Below are 18,531 nucleotides of genomic sequence, written 5' to 3' on the forward strand. Positions count from 1 at the left end.
AAACTGCATTTCTGATTGTAAGATTAAGACAAATCTAAAGTAGGATCTAAAATGGACCCATTAAAGGTAAGAGCAGGGATATACAGATGAGATCTCTTATAAAATATCAAGAGAATTATTTATTAGGAACTGGAATAAACAATACATATATTGCCTAATGAGAGAGCTTGTAAAGTTCAAGAGTCAGCAATTCCACCATTATATTGATAAAGAAATAAAGATTAAATCCATTTAGGTTATATTCGCAAAAGCAATCTTGAAGAGCAAAATAATTTTCAGAACACTAAAGTATCACAAGTGGAGAAAGTTGTTGCTGTTAAGTAAGACGAGTGTCATCTTTTGTAAGTGGACAAATCATGAAACTAGATAATTACGAGGTAAATTTGGAGACTTTAAGGAGCCACAGAGTTATAGAACGATGTAGCATAGATGTTGACCCCCTTGAGCCAACAAGCCCATTTTGACTGTGGTGCTAATCCAGCTAGACCCAATTTCCTACATCCCACTAATGAATGCATCAGGAGGGCTCTAGTGAGGAGAGATTTTATAGACCAGAAAATCTGAGATTTAAATAATATTCTGTCAAATCAGTTATTACTTCAAGGGAAAAAGACTAAATATTCCCATTAAAAGTCTTTAACAAATGCAATGGCATTGTTGAAGGTAATGACAAACGAATTTCAACATCCAAGGCTCTCCTTTAATGATTATCTTTGTGATAATTAGGGATGTGATATCCCGATTTTTTTTTAATAGTGAAAACTAATGAAATGCATTCTCAAAAATCTTAAACATTTGGAAAGGCATTTTAAAACCATAACAATTTGTACTTGCAGTATTATCAAGTTAAAAACATACATCATGGATTCAAAAAGCATACTTTCTATTGCTTGATTAATTGAGGGATGTAGCCAAACGGAAGATAACCTGTCCAATGTATTTACAAATCGCTACACCGTTTACTGAATTTAACAAAAGTGCTAACCCCCGAAAAATCCAGCAGGAGGCTCCGAGTCCCTGGGAACGAGCCGCTGCATCAACCACAGTGGTAGAGTCAATCCTGAGGCTGCGCCGCCTGCTGGCCGGAGGGCCGCCTGCTGGCCGGTCTCCGGGCAACCAGAACGCGCACCGCGGAGCGCGGCCGGCGGCCATGGATACCCCTGCAGGTAAGGGCGGAATGTCAAAGGAAAGCGAATTAGAAAAGGCCCTCAGTGAACCAGCCCACAATCACGATAAACCGAGCAATAGATCATTTCTTAGAATCGCTTGACAGTTATTAAATTGTCAAATGTTTATACTGAGGAAGAAGAGAGATATTCTTTCGGAGGGGGATAGTTGCTATGTTTCAGAATCACTAACTTGTTGTTTTTATTTTTTTTGTTGTTGTTTTAAGCGTCAGACTGAATGGAACAGTACTAAAACGGGACCGTATTATTTTTCTCTACACTCTCTCCAGCTCCTAACTTCTTCCTTTCTCCCAAAACGTTTTCTCGTGGTTATGAAGTCCATGTTCTCCCAAAGAGTTTGCATAAGGAGCCGCCCGTCCTTTCGCGTATGGTTACATAAACAACTATTGCACAGCGTTTAATCTCATTCTGAACTCCGCAGTTATACCCGTGCGAAGCAAGACCTAACACTTGGCTTGATATGTGATGAGTGAGATATTTACTAATTGGTCCAGTAAGAGAAAGTGGAATAACTTACCCTTGACTTCTAAAAAAAATTACCATTGCTCGATTACCTGTTATTAGAGTCAGAATCAGGTTTATTATCACAGACATATGTTGTGACATCTGTGTTTTGTGCAAGACCTAAAAAAATTACCAAAAGTTACAGTAAAAAAATTAAAAAATAGTGCAAATATGGAATAATGCAGTAGTGTTCAAATATCCGATGGCAGAGGAGAAAAATGTTGTGTGTAGCTCCTGGACCTCCTTTCCCATGGTAGGAATGACAAGATGGCATGATGCTCCCATCTTGAGGCGCTACCTTTTGAAGATGTTATTATTGGTGGGGAGGCCTGTGCCCTGCCATGGAGCTGGCTGAGTCTCCAATGCCCTGCAGTTGTTTTCGATCTTGTGCTTTGTGGCCTCCATACAGGCAGTGATACAACCAATCAGAGTGTTCTCCATGGTACGTCTGTAGAAATAAGCATTTCTATGGAATTAGCATTTTCCATGGAAAGTGAAATAACAACAGAAATTGCTAGAAAAACTCACCAGGTTAGGTTTCGGTGGAATGTGAAACAAAGTTAACTTCTCCGATTGAAGAACACCTAAAATCTTTTGGAGGGAAAGTTTTAGATGACTGCTTTTCCAATTCTGCCAAAAAAAGGTTCATACAGTACAACTTTGATTGCACTGATTGACACTAATCAACACTAGTCTACCATTTCAGACATTCAACAGTTGTATATGGGTGCAGAGTGTACCATTGACAAGATTCACTAGACAATTTAAGTGAAACTTTGCCCAAATATTAATTTCCATTCTATTGATGGGCAGAGTTAATGGGTACTGTACTTAGGAAGATGGCCAGTTGCAAAATTCCCCTCCACTCTCACCATATCCTGAATTGGAACAATACTACTGCAGGTTTGTTCTCACTGGGTCAAAGTTCTGGAACTCCCAGTCGAATGATAAGGTGGGATTGTGTTCACCCCTTGCAGCAATTTAAGAATCCTTAACAATGGTAAAGCTCAGTATATCAGTAAACGAGAAAAGGCTGTAACAGTTTCAACCACAGGGCTCAGTGGATGGATCCAGTTTGTCTCAATCTCTTACTGCCTTGCATCTGCTAATTTGATTCATTTCATGTGATGCCAAGAAATGGCTGAGAGAACTGGATACAGCAGAAGCAATGATTTATGACAGTGTTCCAATTCTCAAGCCAAAGACCTGTTTCAGAGAAAGTTACATCTCTAGCATAAATATTAACAGAAGGTACCTGAAATACTCAGCAGGCCAGCCAAATCTGTGGGAAGACAAACAGACTCACGTTTCAAGTCATAGACCCTTCATCTAACCACAAGGCAAAATGGCTGTGTTTGTTCAAGGCCAATCACTCCTGCTCACGGGTTCATCTAGCTAGTGTCCTAGTCCCAACTATTTATGGCTGCATTATTATCATTCCATGCCTCTTACCCCTCTCTCAGCAATGCACCCAAGCCCCACTGAGCCAGTTGCTGGAATGTACACAGATGTGTGGTCAATTTGCAAATCCATTCACAACTCCTCAACTAGTGATGAGTGTCTACATGAAACAAGATCTGGGCAGTCACAAAGTGCTAGAGGAACTCAGCACGTCAGGCCACACCTACGGAGGGGAATAAACAATAAACGTTACCAACTCCTGATGAAGTGTCTTGGTCACTAATGTCCATTGTTTATTCCCCTCCATAGATGCTGCCTGACTTACTGAGTACCTTCATCATTTTGCGTGTGTTGCTCTAGATTTCCAGCATCGGCAGGTTTTTTTTTGTGTTTAAGATCTGGACAGTATTCAGGCATGTGGCAATTAACACTTGTAAGTGTTAGGCAATGATTATCCCCCTACGAGGAGAATCTAACCATGTTTACTTGATGATCATTACATTATTGTTACTGAATTCTCTATTATCAACATCTTGGAGATCACAGTTAACCAGAAATTTAGCTGAATTCCCACATAATCCTGGGGTTACAAGAGCAAGTTAGAGGCTATGAATCTATTGAGTGGCTCAAATCAAAAGTCACTGTGAATATAATGGGAGTACTTTCCAATTGTCTGGATAAGTTCAGCTCCAGTAATGTCCACCAATCTTACAGAAATTTAGGGACATAAGGAAGCTATTTGCCATCATGTTCATATCGGTCAAGACTTTTAGATATTTAGCTTATTTCCCCTTCCCAGATCTTCATCTTTAGCCTTTTGACACTTCTACAGATGTACCGTGGGGAACCTTCCAACCGGTTGTATCATTGTCTGGTATGGAGGGGCCACTGCACAGGATTGGAAGAAGCTGCAGAAAGTTGTAAACCCTGCCAGATCCATTGTGGGTACTAGCCTCTCCGGCATTGACCGATGCTTCAAAAAGGCAGCATTCATCAGTAATGACCCTCATCAGCCAGGACATGCCCCTTTCTTATTGCTACCAGCAAAGAGGAGGTACAGGAACCTAAAGGCACACCCTGATGGATAATGAACCCTCAGTATGTTCTCCTCTCTTTTTGGAATATGTATTTAATTTTTAAAATATATATTTCATATTGTAATTTATATTTTTAATATTATATTGCATTATACTGCTCCTGCAAAGCAACAAATTTCGTGACATATGCCAGTGATAATAAACCTGATTCTGAAATTAATTCACCCTCTCCGACACTAGCATGATTACAGCATGTTTCGTTGACAGTATACATTGCAGCAGCTTACTGAAGCATTTTCAATAATGCCTCCCAGCCTGCAACCATGTAAAAGGACAAAAGTAGCAAGTGAGAATGCCTCCATTTACTACCTCTTTAAAGTCATGTATCATAATGACTTGGCCACAGGTTGCTGTCTCTTCAATGCCCTTGAGTCCAGTTTGGCACTGCACAAGCTACAACCTACTGCATGGCCCACCTACATTTGTCACTCCTATGCCCACATATACCTACAACATCTCCTGGACATCTGAGGTTCCAGCATGATTATCATTTGTGACTTTCATGACAATAACTAACTCCAGCAAGCCAGTCAGGTCCCCATAGCTGACCTGTAATCAGTAAGACTCTTTTGACAGCCAACCAAACCATGTCACCTGGCTGAACTGGCTGTCAAAACTATGATGATATTGCTGGTCATTACAAATATTCAAAAATAATTAGGAACAATTAAAAATAATCATTCCATTAAAATGTAAAATTAAAATTTTTAAACATTGGAACTTGCAAGACAGAAGAAAACATTTAGAATAATGTATCTTATTATCTCAATTAATTCAAATATACAGACCAGTTTTATAAAAGACTGTTGTGGATTAAGGGAAACACAAGGACAATTTTGAGGAAAACAGCAATTCTCTGGTGTGTGTCGATATGAGTCCATCCCCTAACTCAGTCCAAAGCGGAATGATGAAGTTTCATGCTTTAAGTATCCCCATTTCATTGTGTGGTGCAAACTGCTCAATTCAGAAGATATTTCAGTTTCTTGCACTAGGGTACATAGCATAAATATGTTGAAGGAATGCATAGGGATGCTTCTGCAAGTGTAATGAGCAATGATAAAAGCATCTGGCAGAAACTGTGAGTTGACATAAATATTGTTTCTGGGGATGTATGCCAAACTGCTGCTGGGTTTACTCTGTGGGATTTTTCTGCCCAATAAGCAAAAGTGTTAGCTTGTACCTTCTAGAATTGTTATGGTGTAAAAACATCTCCTATTCAGATGAGTGGTGCACAGCTAACCCAAGATATGTATCAGCTGTGCTTTTGGGATTTGTGCCTGGAGACGTTGGACTGACTTCCCGACAAGCAATGTTTCAGTTTATAGGAAACCACTTTAAAGCAAGATTTATCCTAAAAATGCAAATTAGTATAGCTTTAAGGTACAGCACAGAAAGATGTCAATTGAGACCACTTCATCCATGTCAATCATGATTCCAATCTGCATTGGATTTCAGAATTAGAATCACTTTATTGCTTTTTCATACAAGTCTCCGTACTTAAAGACTAAAGCATTTAGAATTGCTTGTATGCTGATACTAACCTCACTTGTCATGAGGTTTTCACACAACTTATTCCTTAAACTCTAATATTGTTTATATTACCCTGGGTAGTGTGATATATATTTTTTCAACTTGTGAATGAAGAATCATCACTTGGTTGAAGTGGTTGAGGTACCAGAAGGTGCTTGCTGTGAATATGACCTATACCTTTGAGAGGGGATGGACTAAAACTGTTGCAAATCAAGAATGTAAACCCTATTGACGAACTTTCAAGTGCAGGTCAGTGGAGCTAATGAAAAAAATGGTTCAGGTATCATTTATAGAATGACAGAAACGTACAGCACAGAAAGATGTCAATTGAGACCACTTCATCCATGTCAATCATGATTCCAATCTGCATTGGATTTCAGAATTAGAATCACTTTATTGCTAGTATGTGAATCATATCAGAACTGATTGTAGTTTGGTGCCAAGCATAAAACACAGGACAATATCACAACAGACAACACAATAGTAACCAACAGTTTACAAGACAATAATGCCAACAGCCAGGAGCAATCAACAAAGAGCAGAATGGTCATGTGCAAACGTCAACAATCAAACTAAAATAAATATGAACATATAAACAGACTAAATAATTATCAACAGAACAAGGACAGGAGGAATGACCATTTAACGGATGTTGTGCTACAGTTAGTGTATTACACCTGAGTGAGTTTTGTTGAGAAGTTGGTTAGCTACAGGAAAGAAGCTTCAGTGATGGACTAGTAGCATCTCCCTACTGGCAATGTGGTGAATAGGTGACTGTTAGGATGGGTGGATTCAGAAGTAATTTTTTCGTCTCTTTGGTTTACTTACTATTTATTTATTGAGATACAGTGTGGAATAAGGTCCTTCCGGCCATTTGAGCTACTCCATCCAGCAATCCTCAATTTAATCCTAGTCTACTCACGGGACAACTTACAGTGACCAATTTATGTACTAATGGCTATGTCTTTGGACTGTGGGAGGAAACTGCAGCACCCGGAGGAAACCCACGTGGTCACAGGGAGAACGTACAAACTCCTTACAGGCAGCGGAGGGCATTGAACCCAGGTCACTGGTACTGTGAAGCTTTGTGCTAACCACTACACTACTGTGCCACCCTTAATGTAGGTAGCTGACAGCCAGCCAGTCAGTGGACCACTCGCTGCAACCTGGAGCCAGAGGAGGAGGAGGCAGTGAGAAACAAAATGGTGATAGAAGTGCTCACAACACTGCCAATGATGGCTGATTAAAAATTCACAGGATACACCTAAAGATGTTAAGTTTCCTGAGCTGGCATCAGAAGAACAGTCTCTGCTGTGATAAATGTAATGTGCATGCCCCACTTCAATGTATTGGTAATGGTAGTCCCCAGGAATTTGAATGGACATGGCTTGGCCATTAATTTCCAAGGGAGCTGGAGGTAGGAGGTTGTCAGTGGGAGTCTATCTTCATTTCCACTGTCCAACATCAGATGTTCAAACATTTTCATAACCACTGAAGTCAGAGCGATTGGCCTCTAATCATTAAGTCCGGTGGTCTTGTCTTTCCTGAGACCTGAAATGATTGTAGCAACTTTAAAGCAATCTCGGTGAAGACAGGTGCTGGCTGATCCACACAGTGCCTTAGAACAGGTGAGACTCCATCAGGGCCTGCAGCTTTCCTCATTTTCTGTGTTCCAAATAGTTAGCAAACTTCTTCTTGCTTCACAGAAGGGATAGGGTCGGAGGGAGGGAGGGGGAAAGGGGGTGGGGTTGGGGTGAAAGGGGGATGATGATGGAGTGATAGGAAAAGGGAGGGCTGTAGGGGCTCAGCATATCAAGATTAGAAGTGGTGAGAAGAGATTGCCCTTATCAAACTGGCAATAAGACTGATTGAACTGATTGCCCAACGTGGGGGAGGGAGGACTTGAGAGTACTTCTGTTTGAAGTTAGTTATAGTTTTCTGACTTATATTTTAATGAAATCCACAGCTGGTGGATTAGTACTCATTACTTTATGATTTTACCTTACAAGGATTTATTCTCTTACTCTTTTTAGATTAGGAGACCTCATCCATCTGACATGGCAGCAGTATGAATGTTTGTGATGATGATTTTCCTTCTAATGTTGCAGCTAATGTTGTTTCCTCAAATATGTTGTCCAGAACTGGAGAAGAGCAGGAAAACAAAGGACCAGAAGAGCTCACTGAAGAGGTATTGCAAAGCTGCTGATAGACTTCTCTCATCAAACTGTTTTCACCAACCTGGTGCATTAAAAACAATTAGGACGTAGGTTTAAGCCACACTTGATCTGTCATTCATTTGGATTATGTGGTTAGTGCTTTGTTACTGATTTCTAATAATTTCTTGGGCTTCCAGGGAGAAAAGGGATGAAGGTATAATGGTGAAAATGATAAGGCTTTTCATGCTATAATGAGGTCGTGTGAGGTGGCCCAAGCAAGTGCCTTCCTCACTTTGAAAGAAGCAACTATGTCAGGCTGAGAATGTTGAAATTTTCTAAGCATAAAACACTGTGAATAAATCTGAGACTTGCAGGATAATTCAAACCATCCAAAAAAAAAAGAATGAAATAAACTTAAAAATCACAAGACACATAGAACTAAATCATACTATAAAACAACTTCCAAATGCTTTTGATCATTTTAAAACACATATAATAATTTATATGAGCAATCCATCCCTCTCCTCTCACTGGACTCTATGAGACGTCCAGCATCAGAATGCAGCTGACTGCCCACAGCCAACCCACTTCAGGCAGCTTCAGCATCCCTCCGTTTGTTGAGCAAAAGATCTGGAAGTTGGCAGGAATTTTACCTGGAAACCATTCCCAGTTGTGGATTGAGTAAATCTGGACTGATTAAGGCTGAATTGAGTAAGACTGTTTTGAGTAACACTGGGTTGAGTAAGACTTGCTTTCACAGCCTCATCTTGTTCCTGAACAAAAACTCTCCAGCTTCTACAAAAATTCTGCCTTCTCAGCTTGAATCTACTCACGATCAGAAGTACATGCAAACTATCCGGTGTTTCACTAATCACTGCTCTTTTTGTACTTTCTTATTAATGTCATGCACATAACCTTTCTCTATAATTGCAAGTTAAAAGTATATTTATTATTAAAGTACATATATGTCACTATATACATCCCTAAGATTCATTTTCTTGTGGGCATTCACAGTAAATACAAAGAAACCCAATAGAATCAATGAAAAGATACATACAAAGATAGACAACTAATGGACAAAGTAAAAGCCAACAAAATTTGCAAACACAAAAACAAAATAATAATAAATATATAAATAAGTTAATATTGAGAACGAGAATTGTAGAGTGCATGAAAGTGAGTCCATAGGTTGTGGAATCAGTTCAATATTGGGTTGAGTGGAGTTATCCACTCTGGTTCAGGAGCCTGGTGGCCTAATAACTGTTCTTGGTATTGGACCTAAGGCTCCTGTACTTCTTTCCTGGTAAAAGCGGCGAGAAGAGAACATGGCCTGGATGGTGGGGCTCCATAATGGTAGATGCTGCTTTCCTGCGACAATGCTCCTTGTAGATTTGCTCAATGGTTTTGGAGGGCTTTACCTGTGATAGACTGGGATATATCCACTACTATTTCAGGCTTTTGTGTTCAATGGAAATGGAGTTTCCATACCAGGCTGTGAAGCAACCAGTTATGTATACTGTCCACCATACATCTACAGATATTTGTCAAAGGTGTAGGTGACATGCTGAGTCTTCACAAACTTCTAAGAAAGTGGAGGTGCTGTTTTGCCTTCTTTGTAATGGGACTTGCACACTGGATCCAGGACAGATCCTCTGAAATATAAAACACCAAGGGATTTAAAGTTACTGACCCTCTCCACCTCTAATCCCCCTGATGAGGTCTGGCTCATGGATCTCCGGTATCCTCCCCCTGCAGTCAATGGTCAGCTGTTGGGTTTTACAACAGCACCAACTTACTCTGTCTCAAAGCTGTCCTAATCTGCAGTTGCCCTTTATCCTTTGCTGCATTTGTTGTTTCAACAAATTACATTTTTCTTTTCTTTCACAGATCAAAAACCTCAACAGCTTTTGAATTCTGAAAATATTCGACCAGGTTCTTCTACCCCACACTTTTTCTGAAACCCACCTTCCTCCCCAGTTGCATTCTGCTGCATTTTCAATCTCTCAACTCAGCTTCCCCTCCCTAATTTCAAGTGATCACTTCTCAGCAGAGGCCTCCTCTTCATCCCCACAGTCCCCATCCTAATTTCAAGCTTGACATGAACTCTAAGTTTGTTATGACAGGACAGATAGCTCTTCAGCCCACCATGCAGCTGTTGGCACTGTAATACTATACCCCTTTGGTAATTACCATGTACCCCTACATATTATTCTCTCTCAATGTCCCCTTACTTTCTTTTGCTACTTACCCACGCAAATAAACTGCCACCACATCTATGGAATACAGGAAGAAAGTGGAGTAATCGGGGGAGAATCCATGCAGTTGCAGGATGCACAATTTTCAGACACCATTCAAACTCGGGATTGAACCCAGATCTCTGGAGCTGTAGGCCTGCGGTAATAATAGCTATGTCACCATACTTTTCAGTCTTATATTCCCTATGCCACAGTACTCATTTCTTTGGAAAGGGTCATCACACCAGATTGTTGACCCCATTCTTGAGACCACTATCCCAATTATACTCTTCCTTCTGACCTCTTATGCTCTCTGGGTAGCTTTCAATGTAATATGGACCTCCTTAATTTTCAAATTTACCTTACTCATACAAGTCTCCCCTTGTCCTCTCCATAAAGACTAATCCTGTGACATTATCATCAAGCCTGCTGAAAAAGTGCGATGATGCCGTTGTTGATAATTAGATCTAATCCCTTCAGAAGCCAATATTGTCTTCAGGCCACTGTTGTTCTCATTTCATCAAGAGATTTTTCCTCCACTGCCTTTAGCCTTATTGTCCATCAATTTCACAGTTCACTTTTACCTCTCCTAAGATCCATGAGAAGGATAGATACATTGCTTTATCCTGCTCTTGCCCCTCAATTTCTTCACATTTACATTTGTAATACTTCTAATGCCCTCAACCATATTGACAGTTTTGTTTTCCTATCCAGCCCATCTTTACCAAATCCATCCCACACCAGAATAGTTTGATGCCCTTTCATTTCTTCCTTGAACTATGAATGAATCAGCCTCCTTCCGTCCTCCTCTTGATCTGACTGAACTTGTATGGAGCAAATTTTCCTTCAATCCCACCATTTTCTCAATATGAAACGTTGAGCTGTGACAACCTATTTAGGCCCAAGCTATGCTCAAATCTTCATTGGGCAGATGGAACTACACTTTTTAAAGTCTTATTGTATAATATAACCTAATTAGTGTTCCCAAAATGCATCACCTCACATTTTTCAACATTAAACTGACAATATCACATATGCTCAAGATTGCACTCCTCATAATCATAGCACCACCAATTTGTTATAACTCCTCCATTCACATTGAGATCATTCATGTATGTAACAAAGAGTGAGGTGCCAATACTGTCCCCTGCAGTAGACCATGGTCACAGACTTCCAATTGCAAAAGCAGATTAAACATCACCCTCTATCTGTTATCATCAAGCCAGTTTAGACCGTAAGTCAGAGATAGGCCAAGTCTGCTCCGCTATTCATGCCTAATTTATTATTTCTCTCAACCCCATTCTCTTGTCTTTGATATCGTAGCCTTTGACACCCTTACTAATCAAGAACCTATCAACCACCACTTTAGATATATCCAATGGCTAGTTCTCCATAGCCGTCTGTGGCAATGAATTCCACAGATTCACCACCCTCTGGCTAAAGAAATTCCTTCTCATCTCTGTTCAAAAGGGAAGGCCCTTTATTCAAAGGTGGTGCCCTCTGGTCCTAGACTCTTGCACTGTAGTAAACATCATCTCACATCTACTCTATCTAGGCTTTTCAATACTCAATAGATAACAATGAGATTCCTCATTATTCTCCTAAACTCCAGAGCCATCAAACACTCCTCATGTGTTATCGCTTTCATTCCTGGAATCATTCTCGTGAACCTCTTCTGGGCCATCTCCAGTCCCAGCATGACTTTTCTTATATGACAGACCCAAAACTGCTCACAATATTCCAAGTGTGGTCTGACCAATGCTTATAATGCCTCAGCATAATATATCCTTGCTTTTATATTCTAATTCTCTCACAATGAAATGCTAACCTTGTTTTTGCCTTCCTGACCACCGACACAGCCTGTAAGCTAACCATTAGGGTTCCTGCATGAGGGCTCCCAAGTTCCTTTACACCTCTGATTTCTGAATTTTCTCCCCGTTTAGAAAATAGTCTACAACAATAGTCTATAAAAAATGGTTTTCAATCTTTGTTATGTCATGGACCAATACCATTAAGTAAGGAGTCCGTGGACCACAGGTTAGGAACCCTTGGTGTACAGTTTTATTCTTTCTACCAAAAGGCATGACCATACACTCCCTACACTGCATTCCATCTGTCACTTCTTTGTCCATTCTCCTAATCTGTCTAAGTCCTTCTGCAGACTCCCTGCTTCCTTAACAATATCTGCCCCTCCAGTTATCTTTGTATCATTCGTAGCCTAAAACTTTGACAAACTTTATAGATATGTGATGGAGAATGTAATGATCAGCTGCATCACAGCCTGGTATGGAAACACCATATCATTAATTCCATCATCCATATCATTGACATATAACATGAAAAGAAGTGATCCCAACATCGACCCCTATGGAGCACCTTTAGTCACTGGGCGCCAACCAGAAAAGGTAGTCCTTATTTCCACTCTTTGTCTCCTGTCAGTCAGCCAATCTTCTAAGCACGCTGGTATATTTGCTGCATTAAATTGGGCTCTAAGTTTGTTTAGCAACGTCATTTGCAGAAACTTGTCAAAGTTTAGGATCCCATTTACCAAATTGTCTTGGATGGCAGTGGAGTACCACGTGGTTCCTTGTCAAAGGCCTCACTGGAGTCCATTCACACTATATCAACTACAGTACCTTCAAGATCTCCCTTTAATATACCCCTGCTGATTATCTTCAATTATTGTCTGACTCTCTGAGTGTAGATTAATCCAGTTTTTCCAATAATTTCCCAACCACTGATGTTATACTCACCAATCTCTAATTAACTGGCTTATCTTTGCTACCCTGCTTGAATAAAATTCACCATCTTCTGTTATTATCAATTATCTGGCATCTCTTCTGTGAATAGAGCAAATTTGCAAATTTCTGTCAGAGCCTCAACAATTTCCTTTATTGCCACCCAAAGCAGCCTGGGAGAAATCTCATTAGGTTCTGGAGATTTATCCAACTTTAAACCTGCTGAACAGTTCATACTTCCTTATTTTCAATGTCGATTTGTTTCAGAAATCAACTTTTACTGAATTCTTCAACCACAAAGCACTTCTCCACAGTAAATATAGATGAGAAAGAAGTATTTGTTTAAGACCTCAACCAAGTTCTTGGTTGTCCAGACAGATTGTAACTTTGGGATGCATACATTCCCTGCTTGCCCACTTACTCCTGATATAATTATAAAATGCTTTTCGCTTTCCCTTAATTTATGCCATTTAATGTCTCATCTTTACCCTTTTAATTACTATTTTAAGATATTAAGATTCCTATTTCTTCTTGGATTCATAATCAGCTTTATTTATCAAATTTCCAGCAAAATATGCAGCGAAATGTTTCATTTGTGTTAGCGACCCACACTCACGTGGGTTTGCTAGGGACAGCACACAAGTGTCACCACACATTCCAAGTGTACCCACAATGTTAGGTAGAACAAGACAGAACACAACAAGCAAAAAAACAATGACTGCAAAACAAGGCCTTTTCCTCCCTCTCTTCCAACCACCCCCTCACACAGACAGTCCTCCAACCCCAAGCCTCTGGGCCTCCAGTCTCTGGTCTGCAGGCTTTGGCCACTGGGCTTCAACTTCCAGACTTCAAATCAAATCCAATTAATAAACCAATTGCTTGATAACCAGGTTTGCTGGAGATATTGGCCTTTCCTTTTCCCCTCAGAAAATGTATTGGCTTTGAACCCAGATCATTTCATATTTGAATGCTTTCCACTGGACACATGCAGACAAAAACAAAAACAGAGAAGTGGAGGAGGATTGGACCTCTCAGACTCTCTTGCCTGCCCTGCTTTCCAGTATGGTTATGGTTGATCATGGCTAGCTTCAATTCCTTGTCCAAGCCAGTTCCCTATAATCCTCTATCCTTCAATCTTTAAAATATTTATTTATTTATTTATTTAATATACCTATTGACCTGAGCTCCACCACCCTCAGGGGCAGAGAATTGCAAAGATACACTACATCCTGAGAGGGAAAAACAATTCCTTACACCTCAGTTTAAAAGCCTGGCCTTTATTTTGCAGCCAGCTTCCCTTATTCATGACTCCCCCAAAAGTGGAAACATCTCAGCATTTACTCTGTCAGGATGTTGAACCTTGAGTAAGGGCACCTCCCTTCTACATTCCAAGGAAGGCAAATTCAGACTCAGTGGCCTGTCTTGACATGATAATGCTCTCGTCCCAGAAGTTATTCTGGTGAATCACTTTTAGACTGCCTCCTGGCAAGCTATTGGATTTGCTGACCACAGAGTTCTAAACTCAAACAAAGACTTTAAGTCCGATCGGACCTCAATAGCCATGAGTATCCTCACTAAGGGGAGATTATACTGTAACTACCCAATCTTCAAAGACTAATTTACTTCCTTGCTTATTCTCCATGGCAAGATTAGCTGCCAATACCCACTATTCAAGCAGTAGGGCCCCCTCCCTGCCAAGAAGAAGATACTTACAGCTAACAAAGTATTTTAAAACACAGTTTATTTATTTTCAGTAATACATGCTTAAATCCACACGTTCTTAAAACACATTTAATACTCACAGAGAGTGCCTATCTTACAAAAAAACATCCAGATTTCAAATTATTTCTAACACAAAGGATTTCCAAAACACAGGTACATTTCCTATAAGCTAAAAAGACATAACAGTGATGCAATTGAACCAGTCGTCCATCACAGAAATCAAAGGTAGAGGAAAGGACCCCACCCTGTGTTTCTTCAAGCTTCTTGATGTGCCTACTGCATTTCTACTAAGCCTGAACTGCTGTCAACATTTGTTTGCCACTTGATTTCACACGTATATAATATTTTGTTAGATACCCTTTCTCAAATAGTCTAAAAGCTTCTTGGAGATGCAGGTCCAAGATATTGACAATTTATGCTATGAAGCTAACTTCCTTGAGTATACAAATCTTCCAACTTATTAATAGATCAGTTATTGTTATGCTAAGTGATTGACTCCATCTTGTCTGTAAGCTTCCTTGAACTAAACAACTTAGCCCATGTTGTCTGTGTTGAAACAAGCCAAATTAAATAACCCATTGTTTTATACTGCATCTCTTCAGCAGTAAGATATGTGTTATAAGCCAGCAGGTCTGTTTTTTTTGTACAGTACTCATTTGTAAAGCTGTGCTTTCAAATTTCAAGCTTTCCATTTACATTAAGAACTGAAGACTGGCTCTTGTTACTGATCAGAAGCTAAACAAAGAATTTAGTTGTAAGTTTAACTTACAACTGTTTGAACTTTACAAGTAGCAGCCGCTATGTTTAAAAAGCTAAGCTTGGCAAAACAAAATACAAGAGGCCCCCGGCCCAGGAAGCGAATATCCATCTTACTCCTATGCTACTATAACCTTTTTTTAGGTAAGGGGTTCAAAACTACATTCCAGGTGTGGCATCACCAATACCCTGTCAAAAAAAATCCTCCCTATTCTTAAACTCCAAGTTTTTTGCAATAAAGGCAAACATGCCTTTTGCCCCTTTAATGGCATTCAATCTGTCTGCCAACCTTTATTTGACCCGTGCACAAGAACATCTAAATATCTCAGAATTCCATTCATCCGTAGTCTCTATTGAGATAATAATCTGTTTTTAGAGCCTCTTACCTTTACCGTTCCCATTCCCACGTTAAACTCAATTTTCCAGGTTTTATCCAATCATTCAATCTATCTGCATCCCACTGCAAAATCACAATGTCCTCATCATGGCATCACCTTCTACCTATTTTTGTGTCATTAGCAACTTTAGACTTTGTTCCCTCCAGGTCACTGAAGTAAAATAGCAAATAAGTGAGGGCTAAGGACCTATGGCTAGAGTACTCCACTAGTTATATCTCTCTAGCTTAAAAAAGACCCATTTACTACAACTTTCTGTTTTCTATGTAACATCCAGTTTTCATTCCACCAGTACATTGGACAGTTAACGTGTACTCCAGCCTCTTATGTCAGATAAGCATTTTATATTACTGTGCACCATTCTATATCACCATTCTGATCCCTCCCTATATTAGCAAGGCTCCTGCATATCCTAAGGCTTTCAAAGCCAGGGAGGGAGGATAGTAGGGAGGTGAGGTTAGTGGAGATAAGCTCCCACTACCTAGTAAATGCTCCCAATGGTGTGTGTCTCAACTAGCCTCTGACAACCAAGTCCAGCTCCTGGCCTTCATGTCTGGCTTAGCAGAAAGGCAGGTCACTGGCTTCTTAAACTCAGTTGCTTCGGGCAGATGGGGCTCATCAGCCGTGATTGGCAGCTCATCTAGGAGAAGGAAAACTCTGATCTCAATCCTCCGTTGCCTTGTGACTATACCCACTCATGGGGAAGGCTTTGGGAGTAAACTCTGAAGTAAAGTCCAGAGCTGGAATTAAGGCAGTCCTGTGTTCAGTTCAACGTTGACTGAAATTTCTACAAAGCTGCTGTTGCCAAACTATATCAATCTCTGTTGTTCGGTTGGATTTATCAACTGGGTGGAGAATGGGAGCCTGCAGCATGGACAACAACTTGCTCTCTATATCGTACTGTCCTAGCTTGACAGCTAGAACACAACGTCCGTGGTTGACCCTGACCAACAGAGGGCCTTAGAAGACTGCACATCCTTTCTGTTTTGTACCTGGAATATTGAGCACCTAGTCCTGGTCATTCTCCAGCCAGTCTCCATAGCTACTAGGTAATATTCATATGTTTCTAGCTTTGCTGTTCACTCACTTATCTGATAGCAAGTGCTACAGGTTTTGATTTTTTTAAAACAGTTTTTTGTAAATGTGGGATTGCATATTTCTTTTTACAGTTTCTGCTCCAGCCTGTCACATTGTCAATTTTTCCCCTCACTATTCCTTACCACTGTTTGTTATCTTCTGCACTCTGGTTGAACGTCCTACTCGGGTGGTCTTTCATTGATTCTGTTATGGTTATTATTCTGTAGATTTATTAAGTATCCCCACAAGAACCTGAATCCCTGAATATGTACTTTGATAACAAATTTACTTTGAATTATTTTATTCTATTTAATTTAAAACCTTGCCCACAACTTTACAGTATGTATGTGATTACATTGCTGCTTCCTTTCCATCTTTGCCTGTCTTGTATTGAAATCAAACTTCCTTCGTTTCAGCTTTTAACTTACCGTCCACCCTTGTCCTGGACCCAGCAAGGACATGGACCTGCTGCAATTTGCTAACCGCCATAATAGGGCTACAGCAGATGCAATCTTACTAGCTCTCCACTTGACCTTGGATTACCTGGACAACAGCAATACTTATGTCAGGCTGCTGTTTATTGCTTATTGTTCAATGTTCAACACCGTCATCCCTTCAGTACTAATCAACGAGCTTCAAAACCTGGGCCTCTTTACCTCCCACTGCAACTGGATGCTTGGCATCCTCATCAGGAATCAGTCTATATTGGAAATAACATCTCCTCCTCGCTGACAATCAACACAGGCACACCTCAAGGATGCATACTTGGCCTACTGCTCTGCTCTCTACGTTAATGACTGTGCGGCTCGGCACAGTTCAAGTGCCATTGATAAATTCACTGATGACTCAGCTGTTGTTGGCAGAATCTCAGATGGTGACGAGGAGGTGGTGACAGGAGCGAGATAGATCAGCTGGTTGAGTGGTGTTATAGCAATGATCTTGAACTCAATATCATTAAGACCAGGACTTGACTGTGGACTTCAGGAAGGTAAAATTGGGAGAACACACACCAGCCCTCATCAGGGGTCAACAGTGGTTTGGGTGAGCAGCTTCAAGATCCTAGTTTTCAATTTCTGAAGATCTGAAAGTCAAACATATAGCTACAATTACAAAGAAGACATGCTAACAGCTACACCTCATTTGGAGTTTGAGGAGATTTGGTCTGCCACCAAAGACTCTAGCAAGTTTCTACAGATGTATCATTCTCACTGGTTCCATCACTGTCTGGTATGAAGGCACCAACGCACAGGTTTGAAAAAAGCTGCCAAGGGCTGTAAACTTAGCCAGCTCCATCATGGGCACTTGCCTGCCCACCATCAAGGACATCTTACAAACACGATGCCTCAAGGGGCAACATCCATCATTAAGAACTCTCACCACCCAGAAAACACAGCCTCTTCGCATTTCTACCATCTGGAGGAAGGACAGAAGCCTGAAAACACACATTCAACATTTTAGGAGCAGATTCTTCCCCTCTGCCATCAGATTTCTGGACAGTCTATGAACACTGCTTCATTGTTTGCTCTGTTTTTGCACTGCATGTTTAATATCTTTTATTTGTTATTGTAACTGACTGTAATTTTTATGTCTTGCAATCTACTGCTACAACAAATCAACAACATGTATTTCATGACGTATATCAGAGATAATTAACCTGATTCTGATTCTTATTCTGGTCACCTCTGATTGCATCTCCTTTAACTGCCACCTGACCACCACCATAAGTGTGCTTTC

General features: G+C 40.3%; 1 protein-coding gene across 8 annotated transcripts in view; it reads left to right on the plus strand.

Annotated features, from left to right (window-relative positions):
- The first annotated feature begins 1,099 nt into the window (after nt 1-1,099).
- Nucleotides 1,100-18,531, plus strand: part of LOC132397195 (uncharacterized) — a 57,140-nt gene continuing 39,708 nt past the window's right edge. For 5 of the 8 annotated variants that reach the window (XR_009513298.1, XM_059975619.1, XM_059975620.1 and 2 more), the window contains exons 1-3: nt 1,100-1,166; nt 3,925-4,146; nt 7,828-7,907. Coding sequence is in view for 7 of the 8 variants with exons in the window: in XM_059975619.1 (XP_059831602.1) it covers nt 4,092-4,146; nt 7,828-7,907 (135 nt within the window). In the remaining variant the exon portion in view is untranslated. Of the gene's footprint in view, nt 1,167-3,924; nt 4,191-7,827; nt 7,908-18,531 lie in introns of all 8 variants that reach the window. The other 3 variants (XM_059975622.1, XM_059975623.1, XM_059975621.1) reach the window with 3 other exon arrangements.

Source organism: Hypanus sabinus, chromosome 7 (assembly GCF_030144855.1).
Source record: "Hypanus sabinus isolate sHypSab1 chromosome 7, sHypSab1.hap1, whole genome shotgun sequence".
Taxonomy (NCBI): Eukaryota; Metazoa; Chordata; class Chondrichthyes; order Myliobatiformes; family Dasyatidae; genus Hypanus; species Hypanus sabinus.